At 38.7% G+C, this 17,906-nt stretch overlaps 1 protein-coding gene across 6 annotated transcripts in view; it reads right to left on the bottom strand.

Moving 5' to 3' along the window:
• Positions 1–17,906, bottom strand: part of CARMIL1 (capping protein regulator and myosin 1 linker 1) — a 195,907-nt gene that overhangs the window by 92,769 nt on the left and 85,232 nt on the right. For all 6 annotated transcript variants that reach the window (XM_065830887.2, XM_065830885.2, XM_065830888.2 and 3 more), the window contains 7 exons: positions 14,755–14,814; positions 12,437–12,558; positions 10,320–10,417; positions 9,897–9,967; positions 9,645–9,718; positions 4,641–4,716; positions 1,999–2,087 (listed from right to left, as the gene is read on the bottom strand). In XM_065830887.2, coding sequence (XP_065686959.1) covers positions 1,999–2,087; positions 4,641–4,716; positions 9,645–9,718; positions 9,897–9,967; positions 10,320–10,417; positions 12,437–12,558; positions 14,755–14,814 — 590 coding nt within the window. The remainder of the gene's footprint in view (positions 1–1,998; positions 2,088–4,640; positions 4,717–9,644; positions 9,719–9,896; positions 9,968–10,319; positions 10,418–12,436; positions 12,559–14,754; positions 14,815–17,906) is intronic.

Below are 17,906 nucleotides of genomic sequence, written 5' to 3'. Positions count from 1 at the left end.
ATGCATCTTGTGGTTTCATGGAGAAAAATATTCTGGTTATTCCTCCATTCCTCTAAAATACTCCAGGGATGTAACTCTCTTTTCAAGCACATTTGTTAAGCTCATCTTAAACTTTTGTCCTTTCCCTGACATCTGGAGATGACCTACCTCAGTCAGTAGACTAAGCAAAACATTAGTTTTTGTTATATGCATTAAAGCCATCCACTGTAATTTAGACTGCACCCTTTACATTTGTTAAAGAAATAGCAATGGGCATAAAATTCTCAAGAGCATCTAAACTGGCACAGATGTTATCAGAGAGGGGGGTCACTTGACAGCCTGTTTTCCCCAACAGCAGGTTACGACTACTACTGCAAAATAGTTTGCTGTCTCATCAGCTGGGAAGATAACAAGTGTTTATGGGGTCACAGCGCAAAGCAAATCACAGAAATGAGGAGCTGGAGGTAGAAGAGAATGAAATAGTCTTAACCTGACTCTGCTGCAGGAAGAAATATGCTCTTGCAGCTGCTCAGGTTATTTCTCAAAGCTTTGCTCTTGGTAGCTCTCTTTCTTAACCCTGGTCTGGCAGTCTGTCACAGCTCATTAAAAGTGACTGGTCTGTAAGCTATGTGAAGGAAGACATGCAATAACAACAGGATTTCCTCCTAGCAAGCAGATATGATAAATGGCAAAGCCAACAAATGTGTCCTTGACAAAACCAGACAGACAATGCTGATCGGAGCAGATACACACCAAGGCAAAATGCCAAACACTCTGTATGTAGATTGAAACATGAACCAAAGTCACAGTTTGATTACCTGTCAAGTCCTGTTAAAATTGAAACCAGTTAATTCAACTGTGATAAGTTAAGGTAGGTAATGTGCAAAGGTAGTCAATATAGCTTTTAATATTAATGATTACCATTGGATTTCATGGCACATACTGCAAGAAAAACAAGATTAAAATCAGGTGCTTTTGTCTGAATGCCAGCTATTAAAGGCAGTGTGCTAGATCTGAAAGTTTGGGTGTAATTCCAAAATTAACCTCATGTTTCCTGTGTCATTTCAGTAATTTTCTTTTAAAGATTCTTCAATGCAAAACCCATTTTAAAAAGGGGAAAAAGACCCAAACAATGGAAGAGGAGACAATGTAAAGCACACCACATATTTTCCCTATGCTTGTTTCCCTTCTTTATTTGTATTTTAGTACAGTGTTCTGCTTCTTCCACCTTTCCCCTGCTTTTTTTCATTAACATGAAAATTGATTAGCGCTACAGTTTATCTTGTCAAGATGGTGTTGGATGCTACTCTAACACTAAAACAAGCTACAAATACTTCCGACTGGGTTAGTGTGTAACTTCAACTTTGTTTTTATTTCCTATAAAGGGAAAAATACTACCTAGTAACTACAACTTACTGTATTTAAAACATATGCAAGGATTAAACTGTATGGCTTACCTCTATGTACCTTTCAAGGCTATGCCAAGGCACTAAACTTAATTATCTACTTTCTTACTTCTTTAAAAAAGTTGGTAATGTAGAAAGTCCTGTTATATTTGAGCAGGTGACAACACACAGTAAGATAAAAACAGCTCTTTGGGGAATTAAATAATAATCTGCTATGCAAGGTGGAATAATGCACTTTTTAAACAAAACCTCAAATGTTGTTTTTTAAATGATAAAAAGGTGTTCATACTTCTATTGGCAACCATATTTGGAGAGGAACAGTGTGAGCTGATTTACAGCTTATCCCTTATCCGATCCACTTTGCTTCACTCAACCCAGGTCTCCAGGCAGAATCTTAAAAACCATCAGGGAACTTCAATCCCATCAGGGATTTCTTGGACATAAGGAACCTCCAAAAAATGTGATGACAAGCTCGTGACTACAGGATCCTCAGAACAACGCAGACATTGCACATAAGGTTTTTTTTAATGCTTACTCTGGCTAACACACAGCACACATAGTTTCTGCTGGGAGTAAGCAGTAGCTAATGCAACATTTTAAAGGAATTACTTACGTTCTAAGCCCGGCATTCTCTAATACCAGTTCTTCCAACCGATTGGACCTACTCACCACTCGCAGTATCTGCTCACAGACATCAGTGGACTGCCACAGAAAAGACAGAACAGCGTTAAGGAACACAAACATGGAACAGACGGTTATTGAGTTATAAACTGTACATCATAATGGAATCCGGGCCATGATCAGCTTTTTGTCGTACATAAATAGTAAGTAAGAATACTAGGAACATCCCAGAGAGAAAGTCAGATGGCAACAGAGGACTTCTGGAAAAGACTCAGTGCAGCAAGAGGCAGACTAAAAGCAAGTCATTTATGAATCAGGCCACCTAATCGCAGAGGGGAGAATTTTTATAACGACAGTAAAACCCACAAACCCTACAGTTCAGAAAAAAACGGCTCACATAATTTTTAAAGAAGTCTTGCTCATATGTATGCTAATCCTTCAGATGAAAGTGGCAACTAGTGCAAAGGGGAATACAGCCTGACCAGGAATGAGAAGTAAACACACAGAAAGATGTTATAAGGCAGACAGAAAAACTCAAGAGCAAAAGCATTCTACCTACAGGTCCTCCAAAGACTGTTAAGGACCAGTGATTAAGGGTCAGTGTCTTTCGGCATGAATTCTCCCAACCTACACAGAAGTAAATCCCACATCACGATGTTACTGTTGTTGGATTCTAGAATTTGCATGGACATTTGCAAGTACCATGAACAAAACACGGTAACAAAAGAGTTTGTTTGCTGTGCTCATTCAAATAGCAGGACAAAACCTTAATTATTGAAAAGCCATACAGTGACATCTGTACCTCATCACCTTTTATTATAATGTTTTATTTTGCTTCTGGATTTCCCTTTTTTTTTTTTCCCACAGCACATACTAACAAACACTCATGTGAAATCCAGAGCTGAATTTCAATTACTATCATGGAGTGCTGAAACTATTCTGGTATCTGCTTTTAAAAACAATGTGACATTCATACCTGGGAGATCTCTGTCTCTTAACAAGTCTGACATTTTCTAGGAATTTTAAATTTGAAACTAATTGAATTTCCTAAAAAGAAAAAACCTACCACGCACATAAAATCTCGTGAATTCCTACACTCAGAAAAGCTGACAATTTTTTCTAAAGAATGTCAACTCAGCCATCTTCCCAATTCTATCTTTGCCTTCCATATTTCAGTAATTCAGAATACTATTATCACAATGCTTCTACAGCAGTGTGATGGCAAGTGGAAAGTTTCATGCATGTACTATAAAAACACGATGGATACCATCTATCAAACACAATGTCAGAGCGGGATTCATGAAGCACAAAGCGTTCAATGGCCTCCGGATATGTCTGACCTCATACTGACCCTTGGCACTGTTCCTATGGCACAGATTTACTGCCCAACAATTTACCTTTTCCTGGTGGTTTTAACTGAAAATGGAATGCATGGAAGACAAAGGGGTTTTTTTGCTCTTTTTTTTAAGGAACTGGTTCCTTTTCAAGGTTGACAAAGTTTGTTTTCCACAGAAAAATTGAAAAAAAAAAACCTTTCAAGTAAGAATATTTCAGACAATATGGCCCGTTCTTGTTCTAAGCAAACTACACTCGCCAGTCTTATAACTAAGCAAACCATCTCATTTCATTGAAGCAGAAACTGATTAATTGCACTGTATAATACCTTCTAACAATGACGATTTTAACAGCAAACTACAACAGGATTAAAAATACCCCCAGTTTCATTCCATGCATAATTTCAAGTAAGATGTCCCAGCAGGAAAGTTTTTTGCCTACTCTTCTGCCGAGAATGACATAAGCTACTTTCTGCTGAATTTGCATGGAAAATGACAGCTTAGGAAGGCAACAAGAGCATTTTCACATCAAATAATTGCATCAATTTAAACAAGATGAGACTCAGCCTTCATTTATAAGGATAAAAGCTTCTGGAAGTAAGCGTGAAAGCAATTTCTTAAACCACTAACTCCACCTGCAGCTATAAATTTTCAAGTTCAGAAGAAACAGAATATTTTGATATATTTAAAAAGTCACCTAACTACTGATTTTCTTGGGCCTTTCTTCAGTAGTCCAATTTGGTTAGATTTCTCCCATTTTTGCTTTTCAGAAAGAAAATTGACGTGAAAGAATACCAATGTCACACATCATTACATACTTATTACTACACAGGGTTAGCTTCAGACAACTGGGAGAAAAATCCATCAAGTTGCAACGAAAATTAAGAGGAAAAACCTGCTTTAAGCATTAGAAAATAACAGAATCCTGATATTTTCTTTCCGCCTCCAAAAAGAAACTGAGATTTCTGGCTGGTTTAGTTTCCTATTTAGTAATCCAATATTGTTTGAGGGAGCTAGCAATGCCTAATGAAGTGGTTTTATGGGCTACTGTTATTGTCCAACAAAGTTTTTGAACTTCATTCACTTGAAATTTTGACAAGACCTGACTCTCAGCAGTGTTTCTATGGAATGAATTAACTATCCAACAGCCTATATTTTCCTGACTAAGAGAAAAAAAAAATTCTATCAATTTCCCGGTTGTACTTGCCTAAAAAAGTTCATCTTGAAAAGATGTAATAGCACCCTCTAAAACACAGCATAGCCTGGTATAGCAGGTATACTGTTTCAATTTATTACTTACTAATTTCAGATCCTTGGAGGACAGCTTTGTAAACCACTGATTATACTCCAGAGCAGCAACTATAGGTATTAAGTCTCTAGAAAAAGAAAAACACTTTTACACACATTTCACATAACTGTCGGCTTTGGTTATTTGAAACAATCTCTTAAGTGTTATTCCATATCTAATTCCCCCTGCTTTTGCAATACTAATTGCCTACCAAGTCCATTACAGAAAGCTCTGCATTCTAAAAAAAAAAATCCAAGCACCACCAGCAGCTGTGTCTTTCTCGTACTGTAATACAAATTTTTGGCTGGCCAACTGACAGCCATTCTAGCATGAATTTTTAAATCAGGAATTTGTCTGGGCTGCCATTCCTACTTTTAGCATTACTTTTTCTTCAGCCTGTGACATATTTAAGCTTCTTAATCACCTCTAATTATAATTGAGCATGACACTAAAAAGCTTTTTGGCAGTCTGATGATTTAATATAATTCCATGACTGAATGCTTCTAGAGAACACCTCCTTGTCTCATCTCTATAGTTAAATTCCCCCAGGAAGCAGAAGACCTGCAAATGGATAATGTGACTTTCAGCACAAACCCTCCTTAATTGTAAAAGGGATTTCACAAATGAAATTCTAAATTATTCCCATTCTTTTCATTCCAAGCCTCTTAATGTGATCTGCTCTCCCTCTGTCAAGTTTGTCCAATAACAGATGCTGATAAATCTCATGTCCATATACTACCCCCCAGCAGAATCATTCATCAAGCAGTAGCACACCATTTAGCAGTGCAGCACTTGGATCGTTTTGATTTAACATATTAAATACATAGGTACATTTACACTGGGACTTAACAGCTACTTAGAAAGCCCTTGTCTTTATAATGAAACAAAGAGCTGTAGTATACATGAACTTACTGGACCAGCAAAACAGTACAATTCAAGCCTCAGTGCTTGTGGAGAAAAATTTAAAAGTATTGGTGTTTATAAGGTCCTGACACCGCCCCACTTTTCATTCAGGACATAGGCAGGTAGGCACAGACCTGCACTAAACATGCAGCAGCCTTCTCTTATCTTCTTTTCCTTCTTCTTCTCTTCCATTTTTCCTCCACGAACGTTCAGAGACTTCAGGATGGTTGTTAAACACGTAGGAAAGCCAGGAGACAAGGTAACATCACACGGACAAGCCTTCAGCAGGCTATATTTGGAACTGCAGTTGCTAAATTTGGACATAGCAGCCCATCACTAAGGTAACAGCATGAAGGTGTGGCATTTTGCTGCAAAAGACCGTAGCCCACCAACTGTGAAGTTCATGCAAATAGACCATTTTCACGCTCCTGCAGAGGAACCAGCTTGTGGTGCCCTTCAAGGATTAAGCCTGTTTTCCATCTTGCTCAGAGCACACATCAAGTCTTGTGGTGAATTCATTTCCATCGACACAGTAGAGTCTTATCAGCTTCATGAAATGTAGAGATTTATTTCTATCCACCACACTGTTTTTGTTCCTACCTACACAAACTTTATCTCCATGTGAAGCAGTAACCGACTAGTGAAATGCTACGAGGAGAAAAATAACCACCCAGAGGTACCTTCCCCTTAGGCTGGGCAGGCAGGAACTTTGTTATAAAATAAGAAATGTCCACACACAGAGGTCTGTTCCTCCTTTGCCTTCTCCTGGCATGATTGTTAGGAAGCTTTGATTGTTAGCAGCTTTGATGTCCCTCTTGCCAGTGCAAGGAAGTGGAATGACCATATGAGTAATTTTTTAGGTGTAATTTTGTTTTATCCACCCAGTGGTAACCAGCCAGCCACAGCTGGTGATGGACACTACAGGACAAACACTGGACAGGCTGATGGTACCACCATCAGACTGGTGGAGCAGACCTGTTCATGCTGCAGACTGTCGCCCTCAGAAGAGGCAGAAGGTACCACCAAGAGCTGTATTTCAGCTGTCAGCAGCCCAGGTCCTCCAAAGGAAGAGAGTGACAATGAGCACAAATCACTGGCTGCAAGCATTTAACAGGGAGCTGGTACATCAGCTGTCAAGAGTTCAGGAACTTCCGGGCCTGTGGCCATCTCTGTTTTAGGCTCTCCTCCTCAGCCCTTAGACTGAAAGACAGAGGACGCGGGGTTCTCAGAGCTAGTGAGAAAACCCTCAGGCTTTCAAGAAGTTAAATAAACATTCCTGCTGCAGCAGGACAGGAATATTTTAGAACAAATCAATCCAGCTGATTTGCAAGTTCTCAGTCTTTAAATAGTTTAGTCTTCTGCGGCATCCAAGGCCCATTTTCTCAAATCCTAGGCATGCACAGATACTGGCACCTTTGGTAGCACCTCCCAATCCCTTCCTCCCCACACACCTGAAGGCAGTGGAACCCCTGCCAATTCTGCAGTAGCCCTATCATCTAGAAACTATAAGCTATAAAATTTAGTTTTTCATTTTCTTCAGGTTTTTGAAGGTGCTTCTGGCCAGTGAGGTTCCTTTAAGACTTTCGTTTCTCTTCCTTTGAGCTTGTCTAACATCAATGCACTTGCTATTGAGTTTCTCTTTTCAAAATTATATATTGCTTTATTAATTTTATTCTGTTAAATTCTAGATGTGGTACTAACAACGACCTGAATTCTTTTGCAATATGGTATGAAAGAACACTAACGACCATTTCCAAAAGCAGGGCCTTCTCATAACTTTTCCCTGATTGAGTTATATTGAGTTACTTATAGTAATGAGTTTTTTTACTAAATTACCATCCAGAATAAAGTAAGATTTACAAAATGTAAATCTGTGCCATCTTAAAATGAAAACAGATTCAATTCTCCTGGAATGCAGAAAATCTCACCAAGCTTCAACAACATTCAAGCTTATCTAATACCTTCACTTTTTTTCAACATCTGTGTCCTCCAGTGTATTTAAGATAGCAAGAAATCTAAACAACACAAAGAAAAAAATCTAACCAATCATGCTTTTCTGTCAATCTTTTGAATGCCCAAATATGCTAAAACACAGGCTACACAGATGAAAAACCAGCTACTGAGTTAAATAAGCCCTGTTCACTTTGAGTTTTCTTTTTTGTTGTTAAACAATTATACGGTTCGCAGCACAACAAAACTTCAGATAAAACCTCAGAAGTCACGTTCCCATGTGGCAAGTCATGCTATGCACTCTAAGTGTCAGATGCCCTGGGAACTTAAATTCATCTATAATTCATGCCATCTTATGTTGACCTCTAACAGAAATGCTTTGCGAGGAAAAACATAAACTGTTTATTTTTGCAATGCAGAGCCCCTGTATCTAGAGAACTGGTTTACCCATCCTACCTTGCTTCATAGCTACTCCACAACATGAAGTAAATAGTTTCAGCAATCCCAAAAATTAGGTGGATAAGATATACAAAAGACTCTCAAAATAAAAAGCATGATGGCATATTGTATAGCATCCTCACTGTGCTAAATATATCACAAACCACTTGTATACATTATTGAATTGACTGGGATCTCAGATCCTAATTAATATTTTTAATGAATAACATAAGCTTTTGGCTTCCTAAAATTTCTTGGAATTTCAATCCAAAATCTTTTTTTCAGTTCAGTCCTCAACATGTAGAAACTCTCATCACAAGATGGATTCCACGACATTTAAATGTCTCCAAAATTGTTTTAAGCCTTTGGATTTATACAATCTTGAGATATTTACTAAATACTTTTGTTAACAATACATACGTATTTCCTCTGTCATGTCAATTTTGCGAGGTATACTTAAATGAAAAACCTTATAAAGCAACGAACCCATCATCCTGCTTTCTGAAAGCCAACTCATTTGAACCAGCTGAGATATTCTAAATCTTTAAAACACTTGTTCTGTCTCCTCTTTCCTAATAAGTAATATTTTTCACTCCTAATAAACTGTTCAAACATTTAATTTTTATTGAACCTGGGTATCTGTAAGTCACTTTCTCAAGAATGCCCCACAGTCTTCTCAGCACTCCCACCTTGCAACATATTTAAAGCATCCTTGTTCGAGTTACCTCTGAATTAGTCAACACAGGTACAACTTAACAGCACTGCCATGGGATTCAGTGCAGACTGCGAAAGCCCATCACAGAAGCTAAGTGTTTGAGCACGGATTTTCATGAGTTTGCATACTAGATAGCTAAAAGTTTCAAAGAATGCTGCGGCAAAATACTCTTATTTACCCACTTAAAAGTTCAGCCTTCCTGTTGTAATATTTTAACGTTTTATTTCTGAAAGATCCTTAATTCTTCCACTGGGCTTTCCAAAAGAAACAAATGCTTTCTTCCTTCTTATTTACAGTTTCTTAAATTTGTCATTTTCCTTGTATAATGATGGATTTTAGTTAAGACTCCCTCCCATTTCCTCCTACATAAGTATCTTCAGATTCAACTTTCCTAGAATTCGATTTTCTCTGCCAGCTAAATTCAGTAAACCAAACACAACACTTAGCTAAGTTTCAGTGTCTCATAGTAAAATTACCATCAATTAGTTCCTTTCTGGAAGTACACAATTTTGATAGCAGCTCTTCTAAGAGGAGAAACTACTGGCTGGGATTCAGTTGAACAACTTAAACCATCTACTGACTTGCTGACAAAAATAATCTCTATTGTGTACTCCATCAGAAAACGATTCTGCATAAGTAAAGACTGCATAATTTCCTTTCATGCTTTTCCCACCAGATGTAGTTGCATGTTTTCTCAGCTGAATATGAGCTCTTCTATCCGCTATCACAGGAAAAGTATCTATCTGCCAATTTTTTGGACTGCTTCCAATAACAAAATATATTTATCTTCTCAGGCTCCTCAATGACATGTGCTCTCCATGGGGCTTTCATGCAAAAACAGCAGCTTTGTTCTGAAAACTAAAAATGCTACAGATAGTCATTTCAGAATTCTATACATTAAAGCAATAGCTATGGGACCAACCTACTTTAGCAAGGGCAGGTGAACTCTAGTGCAAGGGGGAATAAGGAAAGTTTGCAAAATACTAGAGTGATTACTGCATATTGTTTACCTGTGGTCAAGGTGGCTGAAGTCTTGCAAATTCAACTCTCTGGTATCTTGTGTCAGATAAATTGTATCGACATCCTGTTAAAAATACATAACCGAACACATCCTTAGAGAACTGGTTTTGGGTTTGGTGAGATTTTCGTTTGTTTGTTGTTGGTTTTGTTCTGGTTTGTTTTTTTAAGTACTATGATTTACCGGTTCCTTCATCATTCGTACAGTTAGCTGAAAAGAGCTCCAGAACAAGACATGTACTTACCCACTGTACTTCTTCTCTATAGGGAAATCCAAGCCAGTCACAAACACAAGCATACATCTGCGAAAAGCCTCCTAAAAGCAACCCAAGAGAGTATTTAACATAATAGTAAAAAAACCCAAATAAACAAACATCCAAAAGCATATTTCAATACTTAAAGATCAGTCTTTCAAAACTCACTCTCTTTTTCTCTCAAAAGGGTGTCCATTGTGCTGCTGAAAGAAACTGAGACATCCTATCTTTGCCTGGTAGGTTGCAAGGAAGCTTAATATAGTGCCTTCACCTAACCAATGAGGAGCCTTCTCCACACTAATTACACCTTAAAACTAATTACATCTTTACAAGCCCCTGCCAGAAATAGAATTAAACTTCCTGACACTGCAATTCCAGCCTTTTTTATATTTGAGCCTTTAAATTCATTCTTACCACAAGGTCCAAGTTCTGCCACTGTCTGGCTGTCCCACAGGGCCTGGAGATTAGCCAGTCTGTCTGAAGGCTCCACAGTTACTTTTTTCAGAATCCTCCTAGATGCAAACGGGGAAAAAAAAAAGTCATTCGTGACTTCAAAAGTATTTTTAAACTCATAAACCTTCTTTATTTCAAGTATGATTTTAAATGAGTGTATAGGAAGTACTAGCATCTTTAATACAACTCACTTCTCTACCTAGAAGTCACACACATGGTAATGAGGCCCTGTAGGAGTAACATCCGTCTGTCTCAGTTTTCTTTCCAATGATTAACCCTGTGACTACTGGTGCAATTAAGCCCTATTCTGTGAAAGGATCACTCAAGCTGAGCAGACTTGTGGACTTCGTGTAAAACAAGGGGAGAGATATGGTATTATTGGTTACCCTGAAACCACTGCTGTTCATATGTTGCTTTTATGCAGTAAAAGCACCATGGTGCAAAGAGTCACAGAGCATGTTGAGCAGCTACATGTGGCCTCTCGGCTGCACTCCAGGTATCCAGCTCCAATCTTGGTAAATCGGTAGTGTTCTTTGTCCCCTTCCCCCAAACAGGAACACCATCTCTTCCTGCCTTTTAAGACATTAAATTATCTGTTCTTCTGAATGACAAGATCCCTCATGAACTGCAGAATTCTATAAAATGGGGGGGGGGGGGGGGGGGGGGAAGAATTAATAAGAGATATTAAAGGGTGATATTAAAGAGATATTAAACCTCTTTCCCCCTTCTTGCTTGTTCTGGTCTTATACTATCTGCACAACTCCAATGTCTCCATTTCGGAAAGTTGTGCCATCTAAGAGGAGAGCAAGAAATTTCTTTTCTGGGAAGTAAGCACTCTGTACATCTACCCAAAATGCTCCAGCAACATTCTCAAAAAAGCCCAGAAAAAACACGTATGGAGCTCAAGGCCTTCACAGACACCCAGAAGGATAAGCATAGCCTTCCAGCCCTCTCCACTCTTTTTGTCTGCATTTCTCACATAATTACTGAGGGTTTTATGGCAAATGAGTTAACAAACATTTACTTGTACGCATGCTTTTTGAAGGAAGAGCTCAATATCCATTAAGGCAGTTAACAATACTGCTACAGAGGAAAACTGGGGGGGGTGGGGGAGGGAAAAAAAAAAAAGAAAAAAAAAGAAAAGAAAAAACTGCTAGCCTGAGTTTATGAACTTCATTTCCTACTCCGCCTACGGGAAAGGTGAATAATAAAGACATGCACCCAAAATAAACCATGCCAATTTACCCTGACCATTCACATCTAAAGTGTGTTACAAAATTTCACTTATAAAAAACTACATGGCCAGGAGAACTCTCTTGCACACTTCATTTTTTCTAATATAGCTGAAAACCAGGAGCTGAAGAGAGTAATAGTAGAGCTGCATGATCTGGTAGAGAGTAATCAAGATGAGGCAAGGACTGAGAGAAGAAAGAAAACAAAATGAAGAAAAAATACTGAGAATTGCTGCAAGATGATAAAATGCAGAGGCACAGATATGGGAGAAAACCAAAGGAAAGAGCAGTGCAGAAAAAAAGCAGAACAAAAAAGCTAGAAAATCAGACATATGATCCAAGGATCCAGTTAAACCATGGAAAGTAAATGACAAGACTGTTCAGGGCTCAGTTTTGAAGAACAAGGCTCCCAATCATGTGCATCATTTCACAAATACTGAAAGTAAACAGACCTCTCCCTCCTCTCTCAACTCAGATTTTACTTCTGGAGGAAGAAAAAAAGGTGGGGGCGAGGGGTAATGACAACAAAAAGCCAGAACCTAAGCTATACCTGAGGCTGCAGAAGCAACAAGGTAAAATGAAAACCTCAGACTCCAAATACCTGCATCACCCCTTCAAAACAAAGGCTCTCACGACCCTACAGACCATACGTAGCCTCTGTGCCCTGCACCGCCTCCTGCTTCTGCCATACACCTGGACAGAAGCTTAGCACTTGCCTTGAGGTTTCTCTCATACCCTCAGTGCATTTCTAAGGTCAGGGTGGGGAGACCAGGAGACAAGCGGTGGTGGCTTGTCACCATTTCTGCACAACCCGTTCCTGCTAGAGGTGCCTTAAAAGCCACTTACACTGGTGAGAGTCCAGGGAATATCTTCCTGAGGCAGGTCCCGATGTGCGCTAGCACCTCGTTCACATCCTCCGAGGACGCCATCTTCATGGAGATGCTGCATTTCTCAGTTTCCATAATCAACTATAAATAAGAGGGCATAGGGGCAAGAACTGGTTATCATATAATTCATGTCCATTTAAAAAGGAAAACACTTTGAATACCAGCCGAATGCTTTGCATGCTTGAAGAGATCTGTTATTCTTTAAGACATTACACGACAATGCTCCGGGTAAAGTTTCTCAAAGTTATTCTTGAACGTACAAGACCCCCATACTCAAACTTTGCTTTTCCTAACAGTGTCCTGCTTCCTACGGGAATAAGATTTTTCAAAGGACCTTGACCTCAGCTGACACTCAAAACCCAAGAACTTTTCACGGCACTGTCCTCTTTTGAAACATGTCCCAGAACACTGGGAGAAGCAAGTGCAGGGAACTATTGAACGAGCAGGGCCCACTTCCTCCAGCAAAAAGTAAAAGCCTTTAATGGTTGTGATCCTCTGGAAACGCTCTAATGCTTTGATCTATGCCATTTAAGAAAATCTTGTGATAATATATTGTCTTGGTTCACAGAAAGCAGTAACTCAGTTAACATAATTGTTTCGCTGTCTAGGGGATACGTGCTTCAGCTAGTGGGGAAAACAAAGCCTTTTGCAACCCATTTCTTTTATATATTGAGTGTTCAGAACCAAATCAGATTACTGTATGACTGACACATCACAGGAAGCAATGTAATGTTTCTGTCTTGTCCAATGTGAGTATCTAGCATTGCCCAAATCATAAACTCTTTTACACGAGGAGCTGTGCACGCACAGTAAGAAGCTTGGTCCTAACATTAGGAATAAATAAGAAGTGTACATAGACAGTACAAGAGAGAACACTGTGTAGTATGCTACAGAAGATCGTTTTTTATTGACACTGGTTCCCAGTTATGTCTAGGGTCATCACCAGGACAATTGCTGAAGAGCCTTATTAGCCCAAAAGCACACCAAGAATCTTCACACCTTTTCCCACCAACTGAACCTCTACCTCAATCTGTTGTTGTCACTCTCTGAAGAGAATCCTAATCAGTTAGTGAGTGGGTAAGTTACTACTGTTTTTCATCATCACCAACATTAATTCCCTACATTACTCTGCCCATTTGTTCACTTCTCTTACAGTGGGAAGCCCTTCATGGCTTTCTGCGAGATGCCAAGCACCGACTACGTCCTTCAGGTATCACAGATATAACATGCTGTTTGCAGGAAAACTGCAATAATACCATTTGCCCCACAAGCAATAATCTAGGATTCTGCCTGCCTTCAACTATAAGACTTACTCATTTAAAACACAAAGGAATGTAAACGTGCAAAGCCCTAAAAAATGTTTTAGGAAAATGGTATGCTGAGAGGCTGCTGAAAATCCCTTGCAAACCCTGCTACAACAGTCATTGTCTGTGCCTCCAGGAATAATTAGCACTAGCTACCACGGCATTTTAGTCCCTTAAATAAAGCCACAAAAACATACACAGAATTTACTGAATGTCTCCTCATTAAAAAAGTAAACATCTGGACCTTGGGTTTTTTTCTCCTTTGAGGAAAGCTTTAAAAGCCGGGTTAAAAAGATGGCATGTTCAGTATTCAAATAAAGTGTCAGACTCTCCTGTTTTTGAAAAGCTCTTTAAAAGCCAAATACACATGAAACACATGAGGACTTTGATACAATTGGCCTGTCAAATCTTGTCAACACGTTTATCTTATGAATAAAAAAAATTATTAAAGGCATTCTTCTTTTCAGCACTTTCTCTTTGACATTGACTTTTTTGGGCACAGAACTCACTGTCAAGTATATTTCATGTTGTATATAGTAATGGCACCACCAATAGTTGGAAGCAATCCATTTCTGCCTGCAATGTAAGCAGTGGCTTTGGCTTCACCATAAAGGTACACACCGCAGGAGCCATTTAGGCTCCTGTGGTGATGATTATATACCAACAGCCATTGTTTTATCATCTCTAAGAAGAATATCCACTTATGAGACAAATGAAAACTTGTACCATATTGAACTAGGAGAAACAAAATAAAGTATTTCTTATCATCATCCCACCTGTACAACACATTCCTAAAACTGACTCTTTAAATTCTTATCATTATTGTTAAGACCTTAAAGCAGCATGAATGTAAGAACGCAAACGTACAGTGCGCTCACCAGATGGGGACACCTGCACGTTAGAGCATTACCTTCTTGACTGGAACAGATTTAGCAATGAGAAAACAAGTATCTTTTATCTAAAATACACTCACCTGACCTGGTTTACTGGAAGTTACTCCTTGGATTTCCAAGTAGCTGAAAGTTAGTTCTAACTGTAGTTTAAAAAAAAAAGTCACATTAGTGCAAACATCTTATTTTAAAAAGGACTTACACTTTTCAATGAGATTAAGAAAACTTTGAACAAAGTTACTGTTATTTTACATCAGTTTCTGTAAATGACACCAAGTATTCGTGATCTGATTGCATTTTACACTAAAAGAACACTTATATTTGCTTGTTACGGATTCAAACGGCTATTAGAGGTTACAGGAATACCACACTGGACTTTTTACTGCAAGCTATAAGCGAATAAGCTTAAAATAAAATGTATGATAAAATTTTACTGCAAAAAGCATAATTTACACAATACTCTACTGATGTGTACTCTTGTGACTGAATAATCATTAATTACAATACTTACAGCATCACATATTACTCTTTCATTAGTTACACTGATCATAGATGTTAAAAAAAAATCTTACTACACAGAAGCTGAAGAGACATGAACACACAATTTTTTATATATACCTATATAAATAAAAATACCATACATATAGACAGATACATATATAGATACTTAAATGTTCAAGACTGCTTTAGCATGTCTAAAAGTATGGGAGGAAATACATTAGCTTTGCCTGAGTAGGTTATCTGGACAACAGTCAGGGAAGAAGGGTAAACATACTGAATCCAAATGGAAGCTCAAAAAAATGGCAGGAAAGTCCTCTTCTCCAAGGACAAATCTAGGGCTACAGGGAGTGTGCTAAGATGGGAATTCACAACTACGTAGGCAAACATCTTGACAACCATGGTATCCAAAAAGAAACAAACCTCTTGGACTAAATCATAACTACAAGGCAAGACATCAGCACCATCATTTGTTTTTATTTATCAATTAAAACCGTTGTAACTGAGCAGTCTATTTGAATTGCACAGTTTCCTGTACTTTATATTATCCTAGATTCACAGGGTGCTGCCAGGCTAACTGACAAACACCACATTATTCTATTTCTGTATTTGTGGTAATGCTTTTAAAAGACGACTCCTGAATGACTCCTGGGGTGCTGAGAACCCAGGAGCAGCTCTCCAGACTCCCTCTCCATAAAGGCTGCAACACCACAGAAGTCAGGAACGTACCAGTTTCCAACCATAAGAACCAGCTAGCAGTTTTCCAGAAAGCGGTAAGATAGTAAGGAGAGCTCCTAAATGCCAAGGTCTCACTGGCAAATCTATAAGTAGTCATGAACAGTGTTACCACAGGATGAAGCTGCCTAAAAAATTCTAGTTAAAATAGTTATGATTTAGAACACTAAAATTTAGGAGGGCTTAATGAAACAAAAGACCTTTTTAAAGCACTTAGCTACATTATCCACTCACAGCAGGAGAGACTGAAGATGTTACTACTGTTTGTTCTTTGGTGCCTATTTTCTAAATCCTCTTCCGTTCAGTTGCCCTCGTTGATCCCACAGCTTCACAAGATACAAGCTCCCCTCAGCCATTCCTGTGCAAAGTCCACTTTCCACCAAAGACCAAAATTAGAGACCAAACTTTATTCTGAAGTTTTTGAGGAGTCTTCACGCGTGCTTTTTTCCATGCCTTCTACTGCAGGGGAAGCATACTGCAGCAAGTGGGCATGTTCAGAGCACAGAGATGCTGCAGCAGAACCAAGTCTGGAGAAGTTCTCTTCTGAGAGAGGGGATCTCATCACATTTATGAATATCTGAAGGGTGGGTGTCAAGAGGATGGGACCAGACCCCTTTCAGTGGTGCCCAATGATAGGATGAGGGGCAATGGGCACAGATTGAAGCACAGGAGGTTCCATCTGAATATGAGGAGAAACTTCTTTACTTTGAGGGTGCCAGAGCACTGGAACAGGCTGCCCAGAGAGGTTGTGGAGTTTCCTTCTCTGGAGACATTCAAAACCTGCCTGGACACATTCCTATGTGATCTGCTCTGGGTGAACCTGCTTTAGCAGATGGGTTGGACTAGATGATCTCCAAAGGTCCCTTCCAACCCCAACCATTTTGTGATTCTGCGATCATGCAGAGGGAACCCAGGCAGGAGAGGTGGAACCAGCACAAGGATCTTCCCAGCACCCATACTGGCACCTTGTGTTTTTCCAAGAGTAACAGATTCACTTCTCTTCAGGCCTCTTCAGTGTCTTATTTCTAAGACTGGCAGTCCTTTTTGATTAGAGGACATGGGACCATGCCGTTCATTCAGACCAGAAAGAAAATTACAACAAAAAAATCCATAACGGATATTGGAGCGAGACAGACTGCACATACAGAAGAGAAAAGTTGTTTTTCTGCAGTGCTAGTCAAATTAAACAAACATATGAGACTACCTAATGTTTGTTTATCCAAATCACAATGAAGTTTTAAGGAAAAGTTTCCATGATTTAAATCCTTCCTATTTTGCAAAGTATTTACCTATTAGATTGAAGGTCCTGCTTTTGCTAACTACTTTGCATATGCAAACATAGACATATATGTACACATGATTAAAAATACTTTTCTACTGCGGAGAAAAGTTTACACAGATCCAGATTCAAGAATTCATTCTGCAAAAATCCTCTTGACTAGAATTAACAAATACCAGGAAATGTGACAACATCACTATAGTTCATCTTTGGTTCATTTTTCTAGTTAAAAACATAGATTTACCATCCTTGCTTTGGAGCAAAACTATAGAATACATTCTGAATATCATCTAGCTGAAACTGTGAAATATTTTTACAGGGTCTTAAAAAGTGTAATCTTATTTATTACCTAAAATTACAAAAATCCTCTTAAAAGGCTATGAGGGACCCTGCAGTTATCATGCCAGCTAATTTCGCAGTTTCCAATGTTTTCAGTAAAAACTTACTGAAAGTTGGCACTAGAGATATGTTCGCAAACATGAACTACACTCCCACAATTATTTCATACGCTTATCGATGGGCTTGATGACAAATCCAACATTTAGTAATGCTGCAATTGTGTTTTATCTAGACTGTAGGAAGAATTATTAGGGATTTAAGTACAGCATTTCTTTCCTATCAATCCACTCAGATTAGTGGAAGGGAACCGACTGGACCTGAGTGTTAAGTTATGAGGTGGCTACTGTAATATCGTTTCTCTAAGAATATTTGCGTGAATTACTA

The sequence above is a fragment of the Patagioenas fasciata genome, chromosome 2 (assembly GCF_037038585.1).
Source record: "Patagioenas fasciata isolate bPatFas1 chromosome 2, bPatFas1.hap1, whole genome shotgun sequence".
In the NCBI taxonomy this organism is placed as follows: Eukaryota; Metazoa; Chordata; class Aves; order Columbiformes; family Columbidae; genus Patagioenas; species Patagioenas fasciata.
This window is presented reverse-complemented; position numbering and strand designations above follow the sequence as displayed.